The following is a 19,667-nucleotide window of genomic DNA, read 5'->3' on the forward strand; positions in this document are numbered from 1 at the left end:
AATACACTTGAAGTTAATGTGTATACATGTCATATAATCTCGACATACATATGAATGTATTTAATATGTTTCAGTATTATCATCACTTCGTGCGTATGAATTCTTTTCGAGATTTGTATCTATATATACATATATATATATATACACATTTAGTTTTTCAAACCGGTATATCTCACTATGACTTCATCCGTATCTTATGTACGCGGATGAAGTTTAAATACAGGCTATGTGGTCGTTGGAAAGATGATGGTGGAAGTTGCATAAGTTTTAATGCCGTTCATATCCGTTGGCTATAGAGTTTACGATCAACGAAAGAAAACGAGAAAAAGATGGATCCTTTTTTCCGAAAAATAAGCAATACTAACTTCTTCAAGCTGTATATAACATAAATTTTTATAGCAATGTCATAATTAGAGCAGATAGCTAGTGGCATTTCCTTTAGTTGTTTATTTTGATCTATAAATCTTATAATCGTGGGTTTAAGATTCAAAATAGATAACATCTATTCTATTTTTAGTTTACAATTGCTGCCTATATATCTTTGGGAAATGACCATCAGTATAGCAAGAGAACATGTTGTTTTTCTTTCTGTCAAAACCACAAAGATAAGTGGGTTATATGCAAATTTTTGTTGTTAGATACACAAAAACGATAAATATTTAATTATTCTATGAATAAATGATAGTCCAACATGATTATGATTTTATGAAAATGATATTTACATTACATTTTATCATGCAAAATGTTTGTTGTGTCTTAATAACATGTCTAATGATGAATCTAACCAGAAGTATACATGACAAAATTAATGGAGGAGATTTAAAAAGGCAAAACATGTTATACAGGCAATCGTAGACGAAGAAGAAAACTATATTCTACAAGACTATCACACACGCGGCATGCCTTAGCTCTTAAAAGACCAAATCACTAACCTCTTCATCCACTCCCGAGTCACACATGAGACGCGCCTTAGCTCTCAAAAGACCAAATCACTAACCTCTGCATCCACCCCTGAGCTCTCAAAATTCTAAAAAATCAATTGTGCTCATTCCAATCGATTATTGGCTGAGAAGAAGAAGAAGAGAAAGAAGGGGGGGGGGGGGGGGGGGGGGGGGGCTTATTTGTTTGCCAAAACAAAGTTATGTTAATATTGTGATTGTCATAAGCGAGGTGTTACAAAACTGGACATGAATAAGTGGAAGAGAACTAAGACCTAAACATCTGACCACCACTCAAGGTTACAATCAAGAATATCGTGGTCATGGCACAAATTTCACATTTCAATCGATGTAATTTCTTTTCCATTTGTGGCACTTCGATCATGGTGTAGTTAAGTGGTTACTATTGTCTCAATTTTATATGATATATCGTTAAGAAAGAAATGCTATTTCTAAAAAAAATCCTTTAATTCTACCAGGCATTACATATTAGATAATTATAATACTAGTAGAAACGGCCACAAGAAAACTCAACCACTATATTTTTGTTACTATTCACAACATTATTTATTTATTAGAGTGATAATAAACTGTCAGCATAACATCTTGAGACGTTTGCCTGTTGGTACCTGGTACCCTGATGATTAGACATGTGAGCATGCATGCAGTTAAACATTTGATTCAGGTGCGATCGAGCCAGACTCTGTCCAGACATAAGATATCTAATTTTATATAACATATGTATTATGTTTAAACTCGTGCATGGGCCAATGGTTCGTCTTTTTCCTTGTTTTCCCAGCAATCAATCATTAAACTTTTTTGGCTTGGTCTGAGCTAGCACCGTAACTCAAACCGCGCTTAAGGTTTTCAAATGCATTCCTTAGACGTTATTGGGAAAGATATCAGTTAGCACTAGTCTGGAATTCGATTTCCAAACCTACTTTTTATCCAGGTGTCCAATGTTTTGTTGACTATAGATCAATCTACACAGGGATACATAAATTATTCATCAGAAAGACATTAATCTTACGACAAGAACATGATGAATGAACTGTAGTTATGAATATAACCGTTTCGGTTATTTATACAGTTACTGAAACTAACCATTTCAACCTACTACACCTAAATATAGAATCAGGATTTAAGTCTAAGGGTACAATGTTTTAGAAAATAAATACTTGGTAAATTGGATTGGAGGCTATAGTAATGCATGAAGTAATGAAACTTGTCAAACCAACTACTAAGGAATCCGGTTTTAAAGTCCTGGCCAAACTTCATTCCCAACAATTCAATACATGTAATATAAATTATAAATATAAATATAATTATATGGTTACACAACTTAAATTACAGTGGGGCTTCTCATCTATCTATTTATCTCTATGAATAAATATGGTTCCATTTTCCCATGACCTTAATTTATTGTCTCAACTAGAATACTTTATTAAATAATCTCACCTATAACATTTTTATCTCAACAGATTTTGGAACTTGCTTGTTTCTCATCACGTGACTCTTAATTCTGTCACGTGCTTACACCTCAATTGCCAGATTAGATTCAAATCTAATACAATTTGATATTTTGAACACTCTTTGTGTTCAAATTCAGGCATTAAGGTCCATTACATTCACTGGACATGAGTGAGAATGTTCCGCTCTACTTGAAAGTACAGAATTGGCATGGTGCTCACATAAAAAGAAAAACATAAAAAGGAAAAACATAAGAACGGGAAGTGTTGGTATACACCAACAAGTTTACATTTACTGGTAATTTGGTAAATGGGTGGATAGGTTTTTTTTTTAATCTCTTAACAACCAAGAAGTTAAAAAACAATAGTTGGGGTGATTCGGTATCTTCTTCTTGTTGACTAAAAAGGAAATATGTTGAAAGTGACCCAAAGTGCCTTTTTTGTGCTCACAAGCTTCAAAATTATTTTTTTTAATCATATTTGGCAAGCTAATTACATGTAAAAGAAAAATCTAAAATGTGGACCAAAATTGTTTCAGACCAAGCTGACCTGAAACTATTTCAACTTGTACAAAAACCCAACATTTTGACCCATTACCCACCAGTTCCCTTTGCCACCTCTGTTTTATAAAAATTGCATACTAATAGCTAAAATTATTTCTCTTCTAAAAATAGATGAAAGAACTAGAATTTATCCACTTGAGCAGGATGTACTAGGATGCATTTAATGTTCAGGACCTCAATTCTTGGTGCACCGTTAATCTTTTCATAATAATCTGGCGATCTTATAGTAACATACATCCGTCCCTACTATCACCAATTAAAAATATACACAAGTTAGGTGTGCATCTGATTCTACCCAACAAGGGGCCAATCTTTATACTTCGAATCAATAGGGTTGTTTTATTTTAATGGAAGTTCAAAGTAGACGATAACGGCAAAAGTTAGGGCATCTATTAAATGATAACTAATTGATGCATGATATGTATCAATGGCAATGTTTTATTAGCCACCATATAACAATAATAATGGTAACATGTTATCAACCTTGATCAATTAATTAGAGCCTAGGAGAACATCTGGAAACACATGTAACTTACAATCACTAGCTTTTTCCGGTATTTTTTCAATCTGATAAATAGATGGTAGCTTAGAGTATTGAATGTGCACATGTTACAAAACTAAACACACAGACGACCAACTATTAATATAAATGCAACACATTAAGTATACAATTTATGAGCACAACCCGTTAGCATGAAGAGTTGATGTCATTAAAATGTAAGGATTTGATAACTAACCTGCTTTAGAGGCCAATACAATATGAACAACAAATCTTGCCTATTCACCCATGTATTCATAAATCTGCAAAAGGCGAAAACTTGTATTAATTTCCTAAATGAATCCAAAAGAGCATTCTAGGTTTAAACCGGTCAACATCATCGTACGTATTTCTTCAGATAAAACAATACAAGCTGAGGATTAAAGCCAGAAAAAATCAAATACAATGTATATCTACATGTTAGATTACACCCTGTAACAATTAATATAGCCTGTATCTGAAACAAAAACAGCTTACTGACATCAACAACAGAAAGCAGTTGTTTCTTGATTCATCTTAATAACTGAAGCACAAAGGTTGTTGTCTCATTAAATTGTCGTTTTTTTAAGATTAATGTCAATAATATAATACTCATAAAAAACACACTTCTGTTCTCATGTTACATCTCATATAGTTGGAGTACACCTGAATGAAACTTGACACAAAGTATAAAAAGATAACCCGATGGATAAAAAGAGGTGACCACCACTTCTAAAGCCTAAAGTAAGATTCTAGCACGAATATAGTTCTTTTTCTGCTCTAGATTTGAGCATTCAGCCACTGCATTCCCAAACAGTATAAATAAGAAATATTAACATATTTACCAAGGGAAATGTCCACAAATTATAGATAGCTCACCTCCATAACCATTTACCAAGATAGACATGTCTATTTCACTATCTGCCACTCATAATAGATATAGACATACAGCTATTTAATCATTTGTGAGTGCCAAACTTAAGCTATCAGCTTAGTAAAGTTTAAAGTCTAAGTACTTATTGCACAAAACGTAACCAATTTTAGTCAGATTTTGTTTTTAATAACCGACTTATAACTTATTTCCGGCGAAGAGAAACCATCAAAGCTTCAAAAATGGGTTTCAGGTAATTATCTTAAGATTTCCAGTTTTCAGATGCAAGTCAGTGCCACGTATGAAAAAAAAACTCGACATGGTCAAAAGTTGATGCCGAGTCATCATTTTGACTACCAACGAGCAATGGGCCATATTACCTTTACATCACGATTTACCGGCAAGAAATACATGTCTACTTCACTAAGTGCCACTCATTATAGATATAGATATACAGCCATTTAATCATTTGTGAGAGCCAAATTTAAACTATCATCTTAGTTAAGTTTCAAAGAGCATATTGCACAAAAGGTAACCAGATTTGGTCATATTCTGTTTGTAACAACCAACTTATTTCAGGCCAAGAGAAACCATCAACGGTTCAAAAATAGGTTTTAGTTAATTATCTAAAATTTCCAATTTTCAGATGCATGTCAGCGCCATGTATGAAAAAAAATCGGCATGGTCAAATCGATCATCATTTTGGCAACAAACGGGCAACAGCCCTATCACCTTTAGACCAGATGTTTTAATAGTTGGTAATCTCAATTGAAACTTTTCATGGTTTTAAAGGCCTAAAATAGTTGGTCACCTAAGATAGAGATTGGACCAAAGTTGGTAACCTTTTAATGCAAAGTCCAACGTTTAATAAGAAAATTACCTACAGAGGGAAGATGATCTTGACTATTCCAAGACTTGCTTCTGTCTGGGGTCATTTAATAGTTCAGTCAATGAACTGGTAATGTCATTTACAAACTCATCCTTTCCACTGCTGCACAGCAGCAACTGTTCTTGAAGAGACTGCACAAGTGTTTTAAGTTTCTGGATATGCTTTTCCTGAGATAAGATTATCTGCAATAGCAAGATGATATACAAGAGTTATGAATACTACTTAGATTGTAGCCCACTGCAGGTGATATACCAGAGTTATTAAAAGTATTTAACTATCTGCAAGAATTCCAGAGTCCCCATGATACCAATGACCCAGACTATTTCATAGTAAGCAGAATGCAGATATATGATTACTACTATTCTAGGCACAATTAACCATATTCTTATTATCATAACCTAGAATGGTTTAGCTAACATTCATGCATCTCAAACTAACTTGGTTAATGCTATAAAGGGGAACCCAACCAAAGACAAACAGTAAAAGGCCCGGGATAGATCTGCAAAAGACCCGATTAAGATAAACCCAGTCATGAAACTGGTAAGGCCCTTCATTCCAACTTGGGGCAACATACTTCAATAGTAGCTGATTAAGGCCTGGTCTCGGTCAAAGCCCAATAAGTGGCTAAAAGTAGAGCCACCGCCAAACATAAACTAGTATTAATGAGAAAAAAAGTACAATACGCTAAATTTTTATCTTTACAAAAATTTCACATATAATAATATAATATGTTAAGGATTTTTGAGCATAGAGTACTGTATCTTATCATCATTTGATATTAAATCAGATATTCTATTAGTTGATTTTGTTAGCAGAATATTCATCTCGACTTACAGACACACTAATGTTGAGCGTAGGAACAATAATACATTATTTAGAGTCCAATACTTTTCTATATGCACATATAAGCCACCCTGTTGATTAATAACTATCAATTGAGAAAAAAAAAAAACTTGAGAAAGAAAATTGGACCCAAAGGACCGGGCTTTACCCAGTTATCGCTACCGGCATAAATGGGCCCAACTTTGGCTCTTACAATAATTATGAAAGGAACTAGGCCTTGAGATTCTTTTGCGAGAACCACTTAAGCTGGAATCAAGCCTTGGATCAGTTCAGAGTATCAGAGCGGTCCAAGTGCATCTATGTATAAAACATATAGCATCATTCCGTACACTCGCATGTCAGCATCTCTGTGGAAAACAAACAGCATCACCCTGTACACTCCCATGTCCATATCCTTTAGCTAATGACACTCGGTCAAATCTCCATTCTCTACTTTCACTTCTACCAATCTACACTAGAGATGACTACACCATCTGAAGCAGTGTTGACTCCCTTTTTTACTCTGGTGTCACCCCACCTTTCCCTAGGTCCCAACATTGTTTTAGCCCTATCGTTAAAGATATCTAGCTTATTGCCTGTTATGTTCAATCACTTAGTCCTGAGGTGATAAACACCCTCCTGAATGACAATGACAGATTAAGGACAAGAAAATTAGAATATAAAGAGATACTTCTAAATAAAGAACTCTGCATGGCAGTTTGTAAATCAAGAGCCCCAAAAGAGGTTTGGTCTTGCTGAGTAGTGAGTTGCAATGCCTTGAAAAACAAACATACTACCAGCCTTAAAGATGTCAAGAAGAGCTGAGTAAAGTATCATCAATTCTCGGAAAGAACCAAAAAACCAAGAACAAGCGTTCTGAAATTTCAAAAATTCATAGCATCAATTCTTGAAAAGAAGATTAGACAAGAAGCAGAGACAACTGGACATGAGGATGAGGATGATTAGCTCAAATTCCAAATAAATACTTGATCTATTCTTCATCCAATCAGTTTGTAGATCAAGAACCCCCAAAGAGGTTTGGTCTTGCTGAGTAGTGAGTTGTGATGCCTTGAAAAACAAACATATTAACAGCCTTAAAGATGTCAAGCAGAGCAGAGTAAAGTTGCATCAATTCTCAAAAAGAACCACATAATCAAGAACAAGCTTTCTGAAGTTTCCAAAATTCATAACATTAATTGTAAAAAAAAAGATGATTTTAGACAAGAAAAAGCAGAGACAACTGGACATGAGGATGAGTCGATTAGTATGATTAGTTCACATTCCAGATAAATACTTGATCTATTCTTCATTCAGTCTGTTAAAGACGTCCTTCGATCTGTCAATCGAGAGTTGACATATATCAATCAGTTGAGGGGGGTTCACATGAATTGAGGAAATTATCCAAGAGAGCAGTTATGGAGTAATTGCACAAAAATAACTAAAGATCAAGGATGGTGCTAGTTAATTTGTTTCTAACGGAGAGTATCATGCAGTATTTTCAAAATTCCTCCACAATCCATTCTACCTGAACCATATATCTGACTCTGTACATCCTCTCATTTGTAGCCAAACTTCTGTCTATTATTTGGACCATATATGGTATGATGGGATACAATTTCTTTTCATGAATTTAATCCCATAAGGCATACATGAACAGGTATATCTTGTGGTAACTTTTTAAGTTACTTTAAGTCATAACACGACCAGAATTCAGGAATATGATAACAGAAAATCACTAGCAACATCTTTAAATCAGTTTCCATCTTCCTAGAAATCTGTTAGGTAACACCTTCTAGCATCCTATAATATATTTATCTATAAATTATAAATCACGTAATACCAGTGTGAATCATCCATGATCACATTCTATTGTTTTTATCTGGTATTCCAATAAGGATATGTCTACACCTAGATATAAACTTGAACTATATTTATAAAAATTGTTGCTTGTAAAACTACACACTCGCTCTTATTCGGCCTCACTCCACAAGCCCCCAGGTAAAGGCGACATCATATCTATATTTATATTTATACCTATAATACTACATTGTAAAACATTTGTTCACTCCATTTTTTTCCAACTAAATGGTTGATAACCCTAATATGCTCCTCCCTCTTATTCACTATTTTAAACATCTTCACTTAAAATACCTGTAATACCCTTAATGAAATCAACTTACAACTTCTAACTCCTAAAATAACTACACTATCCCTTTTACGTCAACAAACTACATTAATCGCCGCCGCTATAGAATCACGGAGACGACTATGCAACATATACAAGTAAGTAAAAGAATAGGAAACAAACATTCAAACTAGCCTTGTTACTCGACACACACTGACCTTCTCTTTAACAGATTCTCGCCTGTCGAGAACATAACGTTGCTTATTCGACAAAGCCGATGATCGTGCTTGTGATTCGGCGGCTATGATTTTATGGTTCCAATCAAACTGAGAAGTCAACACCATCAAAAATAGCAATATAATTAACAATAGTGGCCTGGACATTTTGCTAAAACCACCACTACTTTCCTGTTACAAAATATATATACACATCCAGTATTATTAAATTAATATATGAAAACTAAAAGTAGAAACCCTAACATAATCAAATTTCATACCACTATATCTTGTTTAATTACAATACAAAACTGCATGTACTGTGGTCGGTAAAGAGGTTATGGAATCGTAATCAGCTTTTTTCAATTTGCGACCCAATTATGGATTAATCCAAACACGAAGATAGAAGAACCTTTTTGAACAGAACAAAGTTGCTGTTTACGCTTTATTTTAGGGTTAATTACAAAAATCATCCCCATAGTTTATTCAAAATTACAGGTTTCACACTTATTATTCATAAGTAAGGGTTTTGATATCGGACTTTTGATACACGTCCATACATTTGGTCCAAAAGTCAATAACTTTCGTATAAAAAGTTAACACTTTTGGCCATAAAGTCAACGTTTTTGAACCAAAATTGTTGACGGGTTCTAAAGTCGGAGATCAAAATCATCATTTATGAAAAATATAAATGAAACCTGTAACTTTTGGCACATCGCAAGGATGACTTTTGTAATTAACTCCAAATTTAATGAGCTTATTAAATATTTTAATATGATGTAGAGTTTGAAGTTATTTAATATAACTTGTAGTTAGAAATTTCAACCCTAAATTATTATTTACTAATTTGGACCTATTCCAAGTCAACAGATAAATGCACAAGTCAAAAAAGAGGCAAGGGAGTAGTCGGCTTGTTCTATCGGCTAGTTTCGGCTCTTTGGCAAACCTATAGTTTTGGCAAGTTTAATCGGTTAGTTTTTGGCTATATATATCGACATGTTTTGGCCGATCCTTGTGAACGTCGGGGGCGTGCCTTTGTGATCGTTTTTTTTTTGTTCTTGTGCAAAAACTTCATTATCAACGGAAACCTAACCGGAAATATTTGGATAGATCTATGTTTTTCTTGGCTTCTATTGCCGGAATACATGCCGATAAAACTTGTTGATGCTCCTAACGTTATATAGCATCCTTTTCGGTGGGATCTTTTTGGGGTTTCCGGTGGTTGCCGGCCAGAAATGTTCACTTTTTTACGGCCAAATCTTTGTTTGGATTGTGCAAGGGTGTAGTTGGCTATTTGACTACTTGTTGCTTTGTTAGTTCGTTTTTCCGGCGAGCCCTTTTGGGTTCCGGTGAACTGCTGTTGTTGCTTCGGTTTTTCAGCGAGCCTTTTCTTGGGTTTTCCGGTTAACTCCTCCTGCTGCTGCAGTTTTCCGGCGAGCCCTTTATTGGGTTTACAGTGAACTGCTTATATATATTGCATGTTTGTAATTAACTTAGTAGTGTTAAGTTAGCGATAGCGTTGCCAGATTTTTCTTTGGTAGCATTGTCGGATTTTGTTCCATTAAAGCAATAGATAGCCGGAAAAAGTAGTTTTAGCCGATGATGTATCGTTGAACAGTTAGGTTGTCGGTGTTACGTTAAATGGGGGATGATGATACAAATGTTCGTAAAAATGAGACTCAGATGATCCGAGACGTATCTTGGCGGGGTAAACCTTCGAGTTAGTAGCCATGGCGTCTCCGACTTTCAAAATTTCCGACCCCCAAGTTATGAGCCCAAGTTTCTATTTTATATAAAAAAAAAAATCACTTTTTATGTTTTCCGACAACTTTTTTTAATTCCCGGTTACCTTTTATATGTTTTTTGGCATTGGTAAATTGGCAAGTTTTTGCTAGTTTTGTTTGCTAAACCCTGTAATTTGGCAAGTTTTGGCTAGTTTTTTTGCAACGACACGTGTCGACTTGTCATTAGTCGATAATTTGTCAAAACTTACCAATTTGCTAAAAATTGGCACTACACATTTGTCCCTAATTGATTGGATTGGCTTTAAGTCAAATAGGTTAGTTTCTTTCCATAAAATATTTACTCCGTATTCAAAAAGAAATAGTCTTTATGTGCCTACCTGTTAACCAAAAAGTTGGCCCAAACCAAACCAAGTCATAGAATTTCTTTTAGATTAAATTTTCAAACTTGATCAAGTATTACCAGCACCAATTAAAAACATATATAACTATATAGACATATTTTATTTGAATCGTAAATTATTTCTGTAGGTTGAAATGATACATATCACATATCAAGATTTACATTATGCTATTGATGTCAAGCAACAGAAAACAAATGTCATTTTGGGATAAAGACACCAGATGATCAATTTGTTGGAGTGTGATCATTTTATTATAAATCGCATGTCTGGGAATAATTTGAGCCTACGGGGTCACACGAAATGACACGGTAACTCGATAATATTAATTGATATATTAAAGTAATATATTGATTAGTTTGATCACGAAATGATTAATTAAACATAATTAAAGGGTTAGTTATATTTAATTCATTAAAGAGGATGATTAAAATGTGAAAATCGGAAAATGAACTTGGACCTAAAGCCCATTAAGGGGGGACGGCACATGAAGGCTTGTTTAAGCCTTTATGTTGCTTATTTTCCAAGTTAGGATTAACCTAATTAAGCCCTATAAATAGATGCTTAATTCTTGGTTTTTCATATACTTTTTCACATAAGCAAATTCTCTCCTTTTTCTTCCTTGCTTTGAAGTGGCCGAAATTCCTTCTTCTTGAGGGGTTTCGACTTTGAAGTTTAAGGTTCAAGCAAAAGGTTGTTTGGTTTGTGATCGAGTACTAGCATACGTTATTCGGGGTGTCTAGTGTGAGATCGTAGAGGAGTTTTGCTTTAAACCCTAAGCATTAATAATAATCTTGTTATTATTATTTTTATTGGAGCTTGCATAAGGTACACGACTCAATTCTAGTCTTTGTTAATTAATTTGATTACATATATGTTTCGATTTCTCCCGTTGCGCTTACTCGTGATTATATGGTTATTTATGTGTTCATATTATAACAGTGGTATCACGAGCCACATATGTGATCTATTACTTACAAAGATCAAAACTTGAAGGGGGGTTTAAGGGTTGGTTGATTTCAATTAATTGTTAAATAATTAAAAGGTTGTTTTTCTTATTTTTAATTAATTAAATCGGATCTTGATTAAATAAAAATTAGGGTTTTTGTTTAATTAAATTTTCAACCTCATTCAATGGAGATTGAAACCCTCAAGCAAGTTTTGAATTGTGAATTGACATGATTTATGTGATGAATTGCATAATTATGTGCATCTTGATTATTTAAAGTTGTTAAATAATAGTAAAATCACAAGAAATTCATGCAAAATTTATTGTGATTTTACTGGATATATAGAGATATATTTGCAAAGCATGATGATCCAATAATTAGGGTTGATTATTAGATAATTATGTGACAATGTGAATTTTTCGTGTAAATTTCCTTATGTGCGATAGTTTACTAAAAAATTCATATTTATTAATCGGTAATGAGTTAGAAGCCCAAATTCGGACTGTAAATTGTCGACTCATAGGGATACAACTTTGTAGTTCTGGTCGAAATCTGAATCGGACCAGAACAGGCTTAAACTGGTCGTGAAGCTACTGAAAATTTCCAGTCAACATGTTTTATGTGTTTATGTGCTAATTGTTAGTTATTTTGTTTAAAGGCTTACGCAATCAAGGTAACTTGATGCATGTGGTCCTCTTTTCCGGAAGGGGGAGCCGGGTTTAAACATATGCATGAACCATAGTGACCATGTTTAGGTGGCCTACCTTAACTTGTTACTTGATTAAGTAGTTCGGCATTAGTAAAGTTTATTAATTTTTGTATTGCTTATAAGTTGTATAAAGATGATGCAAAAATTGGTTTTGAAAATAAACTTGACTAAGAACTATCGAAATGGAGATTTCATTAATAAAATTAGAGTCTTGCAACCTTGAGATACACCAGCTCACCCATTTGAACAAACTCTAAGAGAGGTATAAGTTGGAGTGCGCTAGCCTTCTAAAAGGGCGGGTTTTTAATTGTGTTCATCGCAAACCTTTGCCCTTGCGCTTCTTTGTGCGTTCAAATTGAGCTACCGAGCTCTCTTGTGTTGTAAGACTATACAAATAATTTTATTAAATATTATGTTTCGAAGATTATGCATGAGTCTTCAAACATAAACTTTTGATTCACATCAAATGCATTACCCATTTAAAGTTAAGTCAATGCCACCCACTTTGCTAAGAACACTTGCCAGTGTTTTTTGCTCTATGTGAGACGTAGGTGAATTGTATCTCTTCAAGGTGGATTACCACTCGTTGTGAGACAGCGGTGGACTATCTACTTGTTCTTAATTGGGCGACTTAAAACGAGTTAAGAGGTGAGACCTTAACCCGTGGCATAAGATGGGACGAAACATGTTTACAAAACACTTAATACCCCTTTACAGTGTTGTTGTAAGTCCCATAATTCTAGGAGTTGCATGAATGCAATTATCGATTCTCGATTACCTTTTGAATACCGTCATTTCTAGCAGATCAACTGATGAAATGATTGTATGTCAAGTTGGATCCTAGCCTTAGTGAAAGTAATTTGTTAGATGAATTTAACAAGGGTAAAATTACATTTCTTAAGGATAATTATCAGGATACTGATAATTGAACTTGTCTGTTTTGTAGATGGCAACAAACAATACCACTTAAAACATACATCAATCGGCATTTAGGTCGATGTTGGAAAGGGAAAAGCTTTCTGGGCCAAATTTCAATGATTGGTATCGTCAGCTCAGGATCGTTTTGAGAGCTGAAAGGAAATACCAAGTCCTTGAAGAGCCAAGACCCGTTGCTCCTGCTGCCAATGCTTCTAATGAACATTAGCGGATTATGCTGCTGCATATGATAGACATAATAAGGTCGCTTGTCTGATGTTGGGAAGCATGAATGCTGACCTACAAAAGCAATTTGAGCATTCATTTCCATGTAGGGGTGTGCACGGGTCAAAACCTGGCCCGACCCGGAATGACTCGGCCCGACCCGCGACCCGAAACTGCATGAAAAACATAACCGAAAGCCGGCCCGTTAACCTCCCGGGCGGGTCGGTTCGGGCTCGGGTTTTGGCGGGTCGGGTTCGGTTTTCATGGGTTGACCCGAGAAGATATTAGGCTTGAAATCTTGTTGGGCTTGAAATTTTTGAATATCTGCTGCCTTGATACAGAAAGCATATATATGATAATTAAAAACCTTTTGTAGGTTAAATATGTAAGTGAAAATCTGTTGCATAATGGGTTTTTAATAAAATGATGGAGAAGAAGATAGAAGATGAAGAGTTTTGCAGCAAGTGATGTATGTGACTACATATGTGAATGTAGAAAAGTAAATGCATATCGATTCTGGAGTATTAAGTATACACACGAAACATTTTTAGCTGTTAGATCAATCCTATATTTAAAATCCACACTCCATTATACGTTGGATTCATAATGCAACATGTGCTCCATATTTCTCCACGTAATCATCTCATCCAGTTATCTAGTTGTATTCCATATCACTCACATGAATTTATGTATAGACAATATATTAAATAAAATTAATGTACATAAATACATCACACAGTTACACCCAACCCCACGGCCCACCCCACCCCACGTTGAAACTACAAACAAAATGAGTTGTTGTAAACCTCCTCCTTCCTTCTTTGGTTCTTTACTTATATATACACACACACACACACACACACTATATTACAGAGTATATAATTGTCTTGAAATCCTTTTTCGACGTACAAATCAAAGATCAAAGTACCCCATTAAAAAAGTCCACTTTACTATACATACCTTTTACAGTCACATACATCTTCCTTTTTTAAGTTTCTGGATCGACTTTTGAAAGAAAAAAACCAAAGAAGATGAAGACACATAAGTTCTTGAAGAGTTGAAGCTTTGAAGATGAAATAATATCAAAATATAGTATATTTCGGGTCTAACGGGTCAAACCGATAAACCGCGGGTTTTGACCCGAACCGAACCGAACCCGGGAAACCATTGAAAGCATGAACCGAGAACCGGCCCGTCTGATGTACGGGCGGGTCGGGTCGGGTACGGGTTTACGAGTCTTTTGCTCATCCCTATTTCCATGTGATATGCTTACTGAACTCAAGTCTATGTTCGAGAAGCAAGCTAGCGTGGAGTTATTCGATCTTATGGATGTAATTCATGACATGCGACATGAACAAGGAACACCGGTGAGCACTCATATCCTTAAGATGAAAGGATATTTTGAGCAGTTGGATAGGTTGAATTATGCTTATGCAAAGCAAGTACAAATTGGTCTAATTCTCAAGTCCTTATCTAAGGATTTTGAAGAGTTTGGACGCAATTATACTATGCATAGCATGGATAAAACCATTATGGAACTTCTTGCCATGGCTAATGAGTTTGAAAAGAAGTTACCAAAGAAAACTGCTACTCCCAATGTTCTCATGATCAAGGGGGGAAAGGTCCAAAAAGGCAAACAACCGAAGGGAAAGGGCAAGGCTGAAGGTAAAGGAAAGCAAATTGCTGTTGCTCCTAAACCTAAGAAGACCCCTCCGGCAAAGAAGGAACATCTCGCTAAGAACCTACCTTGTTACCATTGTAATGAAGTGGGTCATTGGAAGCGGAATTGTCCCAAGTATCTTGCTGAGTTGAAGAAGAAGCAGCCTGGTACGTCCGGGACTTCAGGTTTATTCTTCACCATTGAATTATATTCATTTTCTAAGCGGAATTCATGGGTTTACGACACTGGGTGTGGTACTCATATCTGTAATTCATTACAGGGGCTTAGAAGGGGAAAGAAACTGAAACCGGGATCTTTGCAACTGTTCGTAGGAAATGGCCTACCAACAGCTGTAGAAGAAATCGGAGATTATCATTTGGTTTTACCTAGTGGTTTAATAATTGTTTTGAATGATTTTCATTATGCACCTTCTATTACTAGAGGTGTTATTTCAGTTTCTTTGTTGAAAAACAACGGATTCGTTAATGTCTTTAATGATATTGGTATTTCAGTTTCTCGAAATAATGTTCATTATTTTGATGCTATTGCTTGTGATGGTATTTATGAAATTGATATGCGTGGTTGTGATTCAAAGGATAATTCAATGTATAATGTTAGCAAACGAGTCAAACCCAATTCGGACTCGACTTATCTTTGGCATTGTCGACTTGCTCATGTTGGCAAGAAACGCATTGAAAGACTTCAAAGGGATGGTGTCTTGCAAACAAATGATGAATCATTTGAAAAATGCGTATCTTGTGTTTCTGGCAAAATGACAAGGAAACCTTTTCAAAATAAACCAGAAAGGGCTAAAGAGCTGCTTGGACTAATACATTCGGATGTATGTTTTAGACATGCGTCAAGGAGAGGTGCTAGCTATTTCGTCACTTTTACGGATGATTTCAGTCGTTATGGTTATGTTTACTTGATTAAGCATAAACATGAAGTCTTTGAAACATTCAAGGAATTTAAAAGTGAAGTGGAGAATCAACTCGGTAGAACCATCAAGATCCTTCGTTCGGATCGAGGTGGTGAATACTTAAGTCAAGAGTTTAAAGATTATCTTAAAGCTTGTGGAATAGTTCAACAGCTTACTCCTCCATATACTCCTCAACACAATGGTGTTTCGGAGAGGAGGAATCGAACCTTGTTGGAAATGGTTCGATCAATGATGAATCATACGACTCTTCCTTTTTCGTTTTGGGATTATGCCCTTGAGACTGCTGTTCGCATTCTCAATATGGTTCCAACTAAGAAAGTTGATAAGACACCGCATGAATTGTGGCATGGAAGTGTTCCTCATTTGTCTTACTTAAAGGTCTGGGGATGTGAGGCACTCGTGAAACGAGATACGCCTGACAAGCTTGCACCTAGATCTATAAAGTGCATCTTTGTAGGTTACCCCAAGGAAATGATGGGTTACTACTTCTACTTTCCTACGGAAAACACTGTCAAGGTCCATCGATATGCTGAGTTCTTTGAGGAGAAACTCATATCTCAAGAAGACAGTGGGAGAATTGTTGAACTTGATGAGCATCAAGAAGATGTGTCAACTTCTAAAGATACTAGCAATCTTTAAATTGGGGGGGGGGGGGGGAATGTTCAAAGAGATGAATCTCAAGATAAACTTCAAGTTGAAGATGAAGCGATTCCACTTCGTAGGTCCTCAAAGACAATACGTGCTTGTGATAGATTAAATCTTATGATTGAGTTTGAAGAACACGTAGTAGGAGATTTGAATGAACCTCCTAATTTCAATGCCGCATTATCAAATCCGGAATCTGACAAATGGCTTGAAGCTGCGAATGTGGAAATAAAATCCATGAAAGATAATCAAGTCTGGAGCTTGGTTGATCTTCCACCAAATGGTAGAACCGTTGGGTGCAAGTGGATCTTCAAGAAGAAGACCGACATGGATGGAAATATACACACCTATAAAGCTCGTCTTGTGGCGAAAGGTTATACTCAACTCTTTGGAGTTGATTATGAGGAAACCTTTTCTCCGGTTGCGGACATTAGAGCTATTAGGATCATCTTAGCCATAGCAGCGTACTATGACTTTGAGATATGACAAATGGATGTCAAAACTGCTTTCTTGAATGGTTTTCTAGACGAGGAAGTCTATATGGTACAACCAGAAGGTTTTGTCGATCCTAAATATCCCAACAAAGTATGCAAACTTCAAAGGTCCATTTATGGACTAAAGCAAGCATCAAGGAGTTGGAATAAAAGGTTTGATGAAGGGATCATAAAGTTTGATTTTGTTCAGAATCCTGATGAGCCATGTGTATATCGCAAAGCTAGTGGGAGTAATGTTACTTTTTTTGTCTTGTATGTCGATGACATATTGATAATAGGAAATCACATTCCAATGTTGAAAGACGCTAAACTTATCTTGGAAAGTGTTTTGCTATGAAAGACTTGGGTGAAGCAGCATTCATACTTGGAATCAAAATCTATAGAGATAGAAGTAAACGGTTGATCGAATTAAGTCAAAGTGCGTATATAGATAAGATCTTGAAGAGATTCAAGATGGAAAATTCTAAGCGCGGGAACTTGCCTATGCAAGAAGGACTTAATTTATCCAACAAGAATGGTGCTTCTACACCTGAAGAGGTGGAGCGTATGAAGAGAGTCCCTTATGCTTCGGCGGTGGGATCTATCATGTATGCGGTTAGATACACTAGACTTGATGTTGCGTTCGCACAAAATATAGTAAGCCGATATTAACAAAATCCTGGAGACGATCATTGGACTGCTGTGAAAAACATTCTTAAGTACATGCGTGCTACTAAAGAATTGTTTTTGGTGTATGAAGGAAATCCAGATCAAGAGCTTAAAGTCACTGGATACTGTGATGCTGGATTTCAGACTGATAAGGATGATACCAAGTCTCAGTCAGGGTATGTCTTCATTTTGAATGGAGGAGTAGTAGATTGGAAGAGCAAGAAGCAATCTACTGTTGCTATGTCTGCTACAGAGTCTGAGTATATAGCTGCTTCGGATGCAACAATGGAAGCTGTCTGGATCAGAAAGTTTATTTCTGGACTTGATGTGATGCCATCAAATAATACACCTATGGATTTGTACTGTGACAATTCTGGAGCAATTGTCATTTTCAATGAACCTGGGGTTCAAAAGGGTGCCAGACATTACCAAAGAAGATATCACTATATTCGAGAGCAAATCGAATCACGTGAAATCAATTTACTCAAAGTTCACATAGATTATAACTTGGCGGATCCTTTTACAAAGGCATTGTCAAAGGGAAAGCTCAACAAGCATGCAGAAGGCTTAGGTCTTAGATATTGCTAGGTTATATCATGTAAATCTGTGATTGGTATTTGGATAATGGGATGTTAAACAATTGTTATTTTCAATAAATGAATCTTTATACGCGGTATAAGTGGTTTCATTTTTATAATAATTGTGTCCTATATTTGCATGTTTAAATCCATGAACATTAGTTGAATATTCTAAATGTCTATTGTCGATTAATTATATGGGAATATAATTACAGTAAGACAATTGTGAGAGATTGATGAAAATATTTAAGGGAATATTTTGAAGATGGTGGATCGTACCAAACTCACATGACATTCAAAAGGTGAATATTGGACTTACCCCACAGAACGAATTATCATTTTATGAATCGGCGTCATTAAATGAAATTCGTGAAATGGTTACTTTATTTATCCTTTGACTTGAGATACAAGTGAGTTATGCATGTGTGGATTGCATTTCTTGATATAGTTCCTAACTGTCCTGAACAAGGCAGTAATAAAGGGCTATTTTCAGAAATGTTAAGAAACGACATGGCCAGACACTTGTAGTCAATACAGGATTTGTTCCTTCAATTTGCAACTGAAGTATGATACCATTTGGCGCCCTCATTAATTAATTGAAGATGTTTGTGTGGCCACACCCAAATGAACTCAAGAAGTTGTCTTGACTAATTTGGTAATCTTAATTAATTGTAGAAATGAGAAACATAATCGTTAAAATTATGAAATGACATTGATCCATATTCATAATTAACAAGGGTATCTGAACAAAGGGATATTAAAGTCTAAATCATTTCAACTTGGCAGTTTAAGAATCTGTTCTTAAATATTTCCGGGAGCATTGGAGTGTTGCTAGACGCCAACCAATGTTATTGCCTTTATAATAACATGCTCAAGTGGGAGTTGTTGGAGTGTGATCATTTTATTATAAATCGCATGTCCGGGAATAATTTGAGCCTACGGGGTCACACAAAATGGCACGGTAACTCGATAATATTAATTGATATATTAAAGTAATATATTGATTAGTTTGATCACGAAATGATTAATTAAACATAATTAAAGGGTTAGTTATATTTAATTGATTAAAGAGGAGGATTAAAATGTGAAAATCAGAAAATGGACTTGGACCTAAAGTCCATTAAGGGGGGACGGCACATGAAGGCTTGTTTAAGCCTTTATGTTGCTTATTTTCCAAGTTAGGATTAACCTAATTAAGCCCTATAAATAGATGCTTAATTCTTGGTTTTTCATATACTTTTTCACATAAGCAAATTCTCTCATTTTTCTTCCTTGCTTTGAAGTGGCCGAAATTCCTTCTTCTTGAGGGGTTTCGACTTTGAAGTTTAAGGTTCAAGCAAAAGGTTGTTTG

The 19,667-nt window shown here is 35.4% G+C and overlaps 1 protein-coding gene across 2 annotated transcripts; it reads right to left on the reverse strand.

The window, feature by feature from the left end:
- Positions 1-3,516: 3,516 nt before the first annotated feature.
- Positions 3,517-8,793, reverse strand: LOC122584956. Of its 2 annotated transcripts, none has more exons than XM_043757048.1 (4): positions 8,691-8,793; positions 8,413-8,520; positions 5,239-5,429; positions 3,517-3,771 (listed from the first exon to the last, which is right to left on the reverse strand). In XM_043757048.1, exons 1-3 carry the CDS (start codon positions 8,724-8,726, stop codon positions 5,262-5,264), a joined length of 312 nt encoding a protein of 103 aa, XP_043612983.1. In that variant the 5' UTR covers positions 8,727-8,793; the 3' UTR covers positions 3,517-3,771; positions 5,239-5,261. The 2 variants fall into 2 exon arrangements, with proteins under 2 accessions (XP_043612983.1, XP_043612982.1); XM_043757047.1 differs by having other exon boundaries at positions 8,413-8,601.
- Between the last annotated feature and the right edge of the window lie 10,874 nt (positions 8,794-19,667).

This window comes from Erigeron canadensis, chromosome 1 (assembly GCF_010389155.1).
Source record: "Erigeron canadensis isolate Cc75 chromosome 1, C_canadensis_v1, whole genome shotgun sequence".
Classification (NCBI taxonomy): Eukaryota; Viridiplantae; Streptophyta; class Magnoliopsida; order Asterales; family Asteraceae; genus Erigeron; species Erigeron canadensis.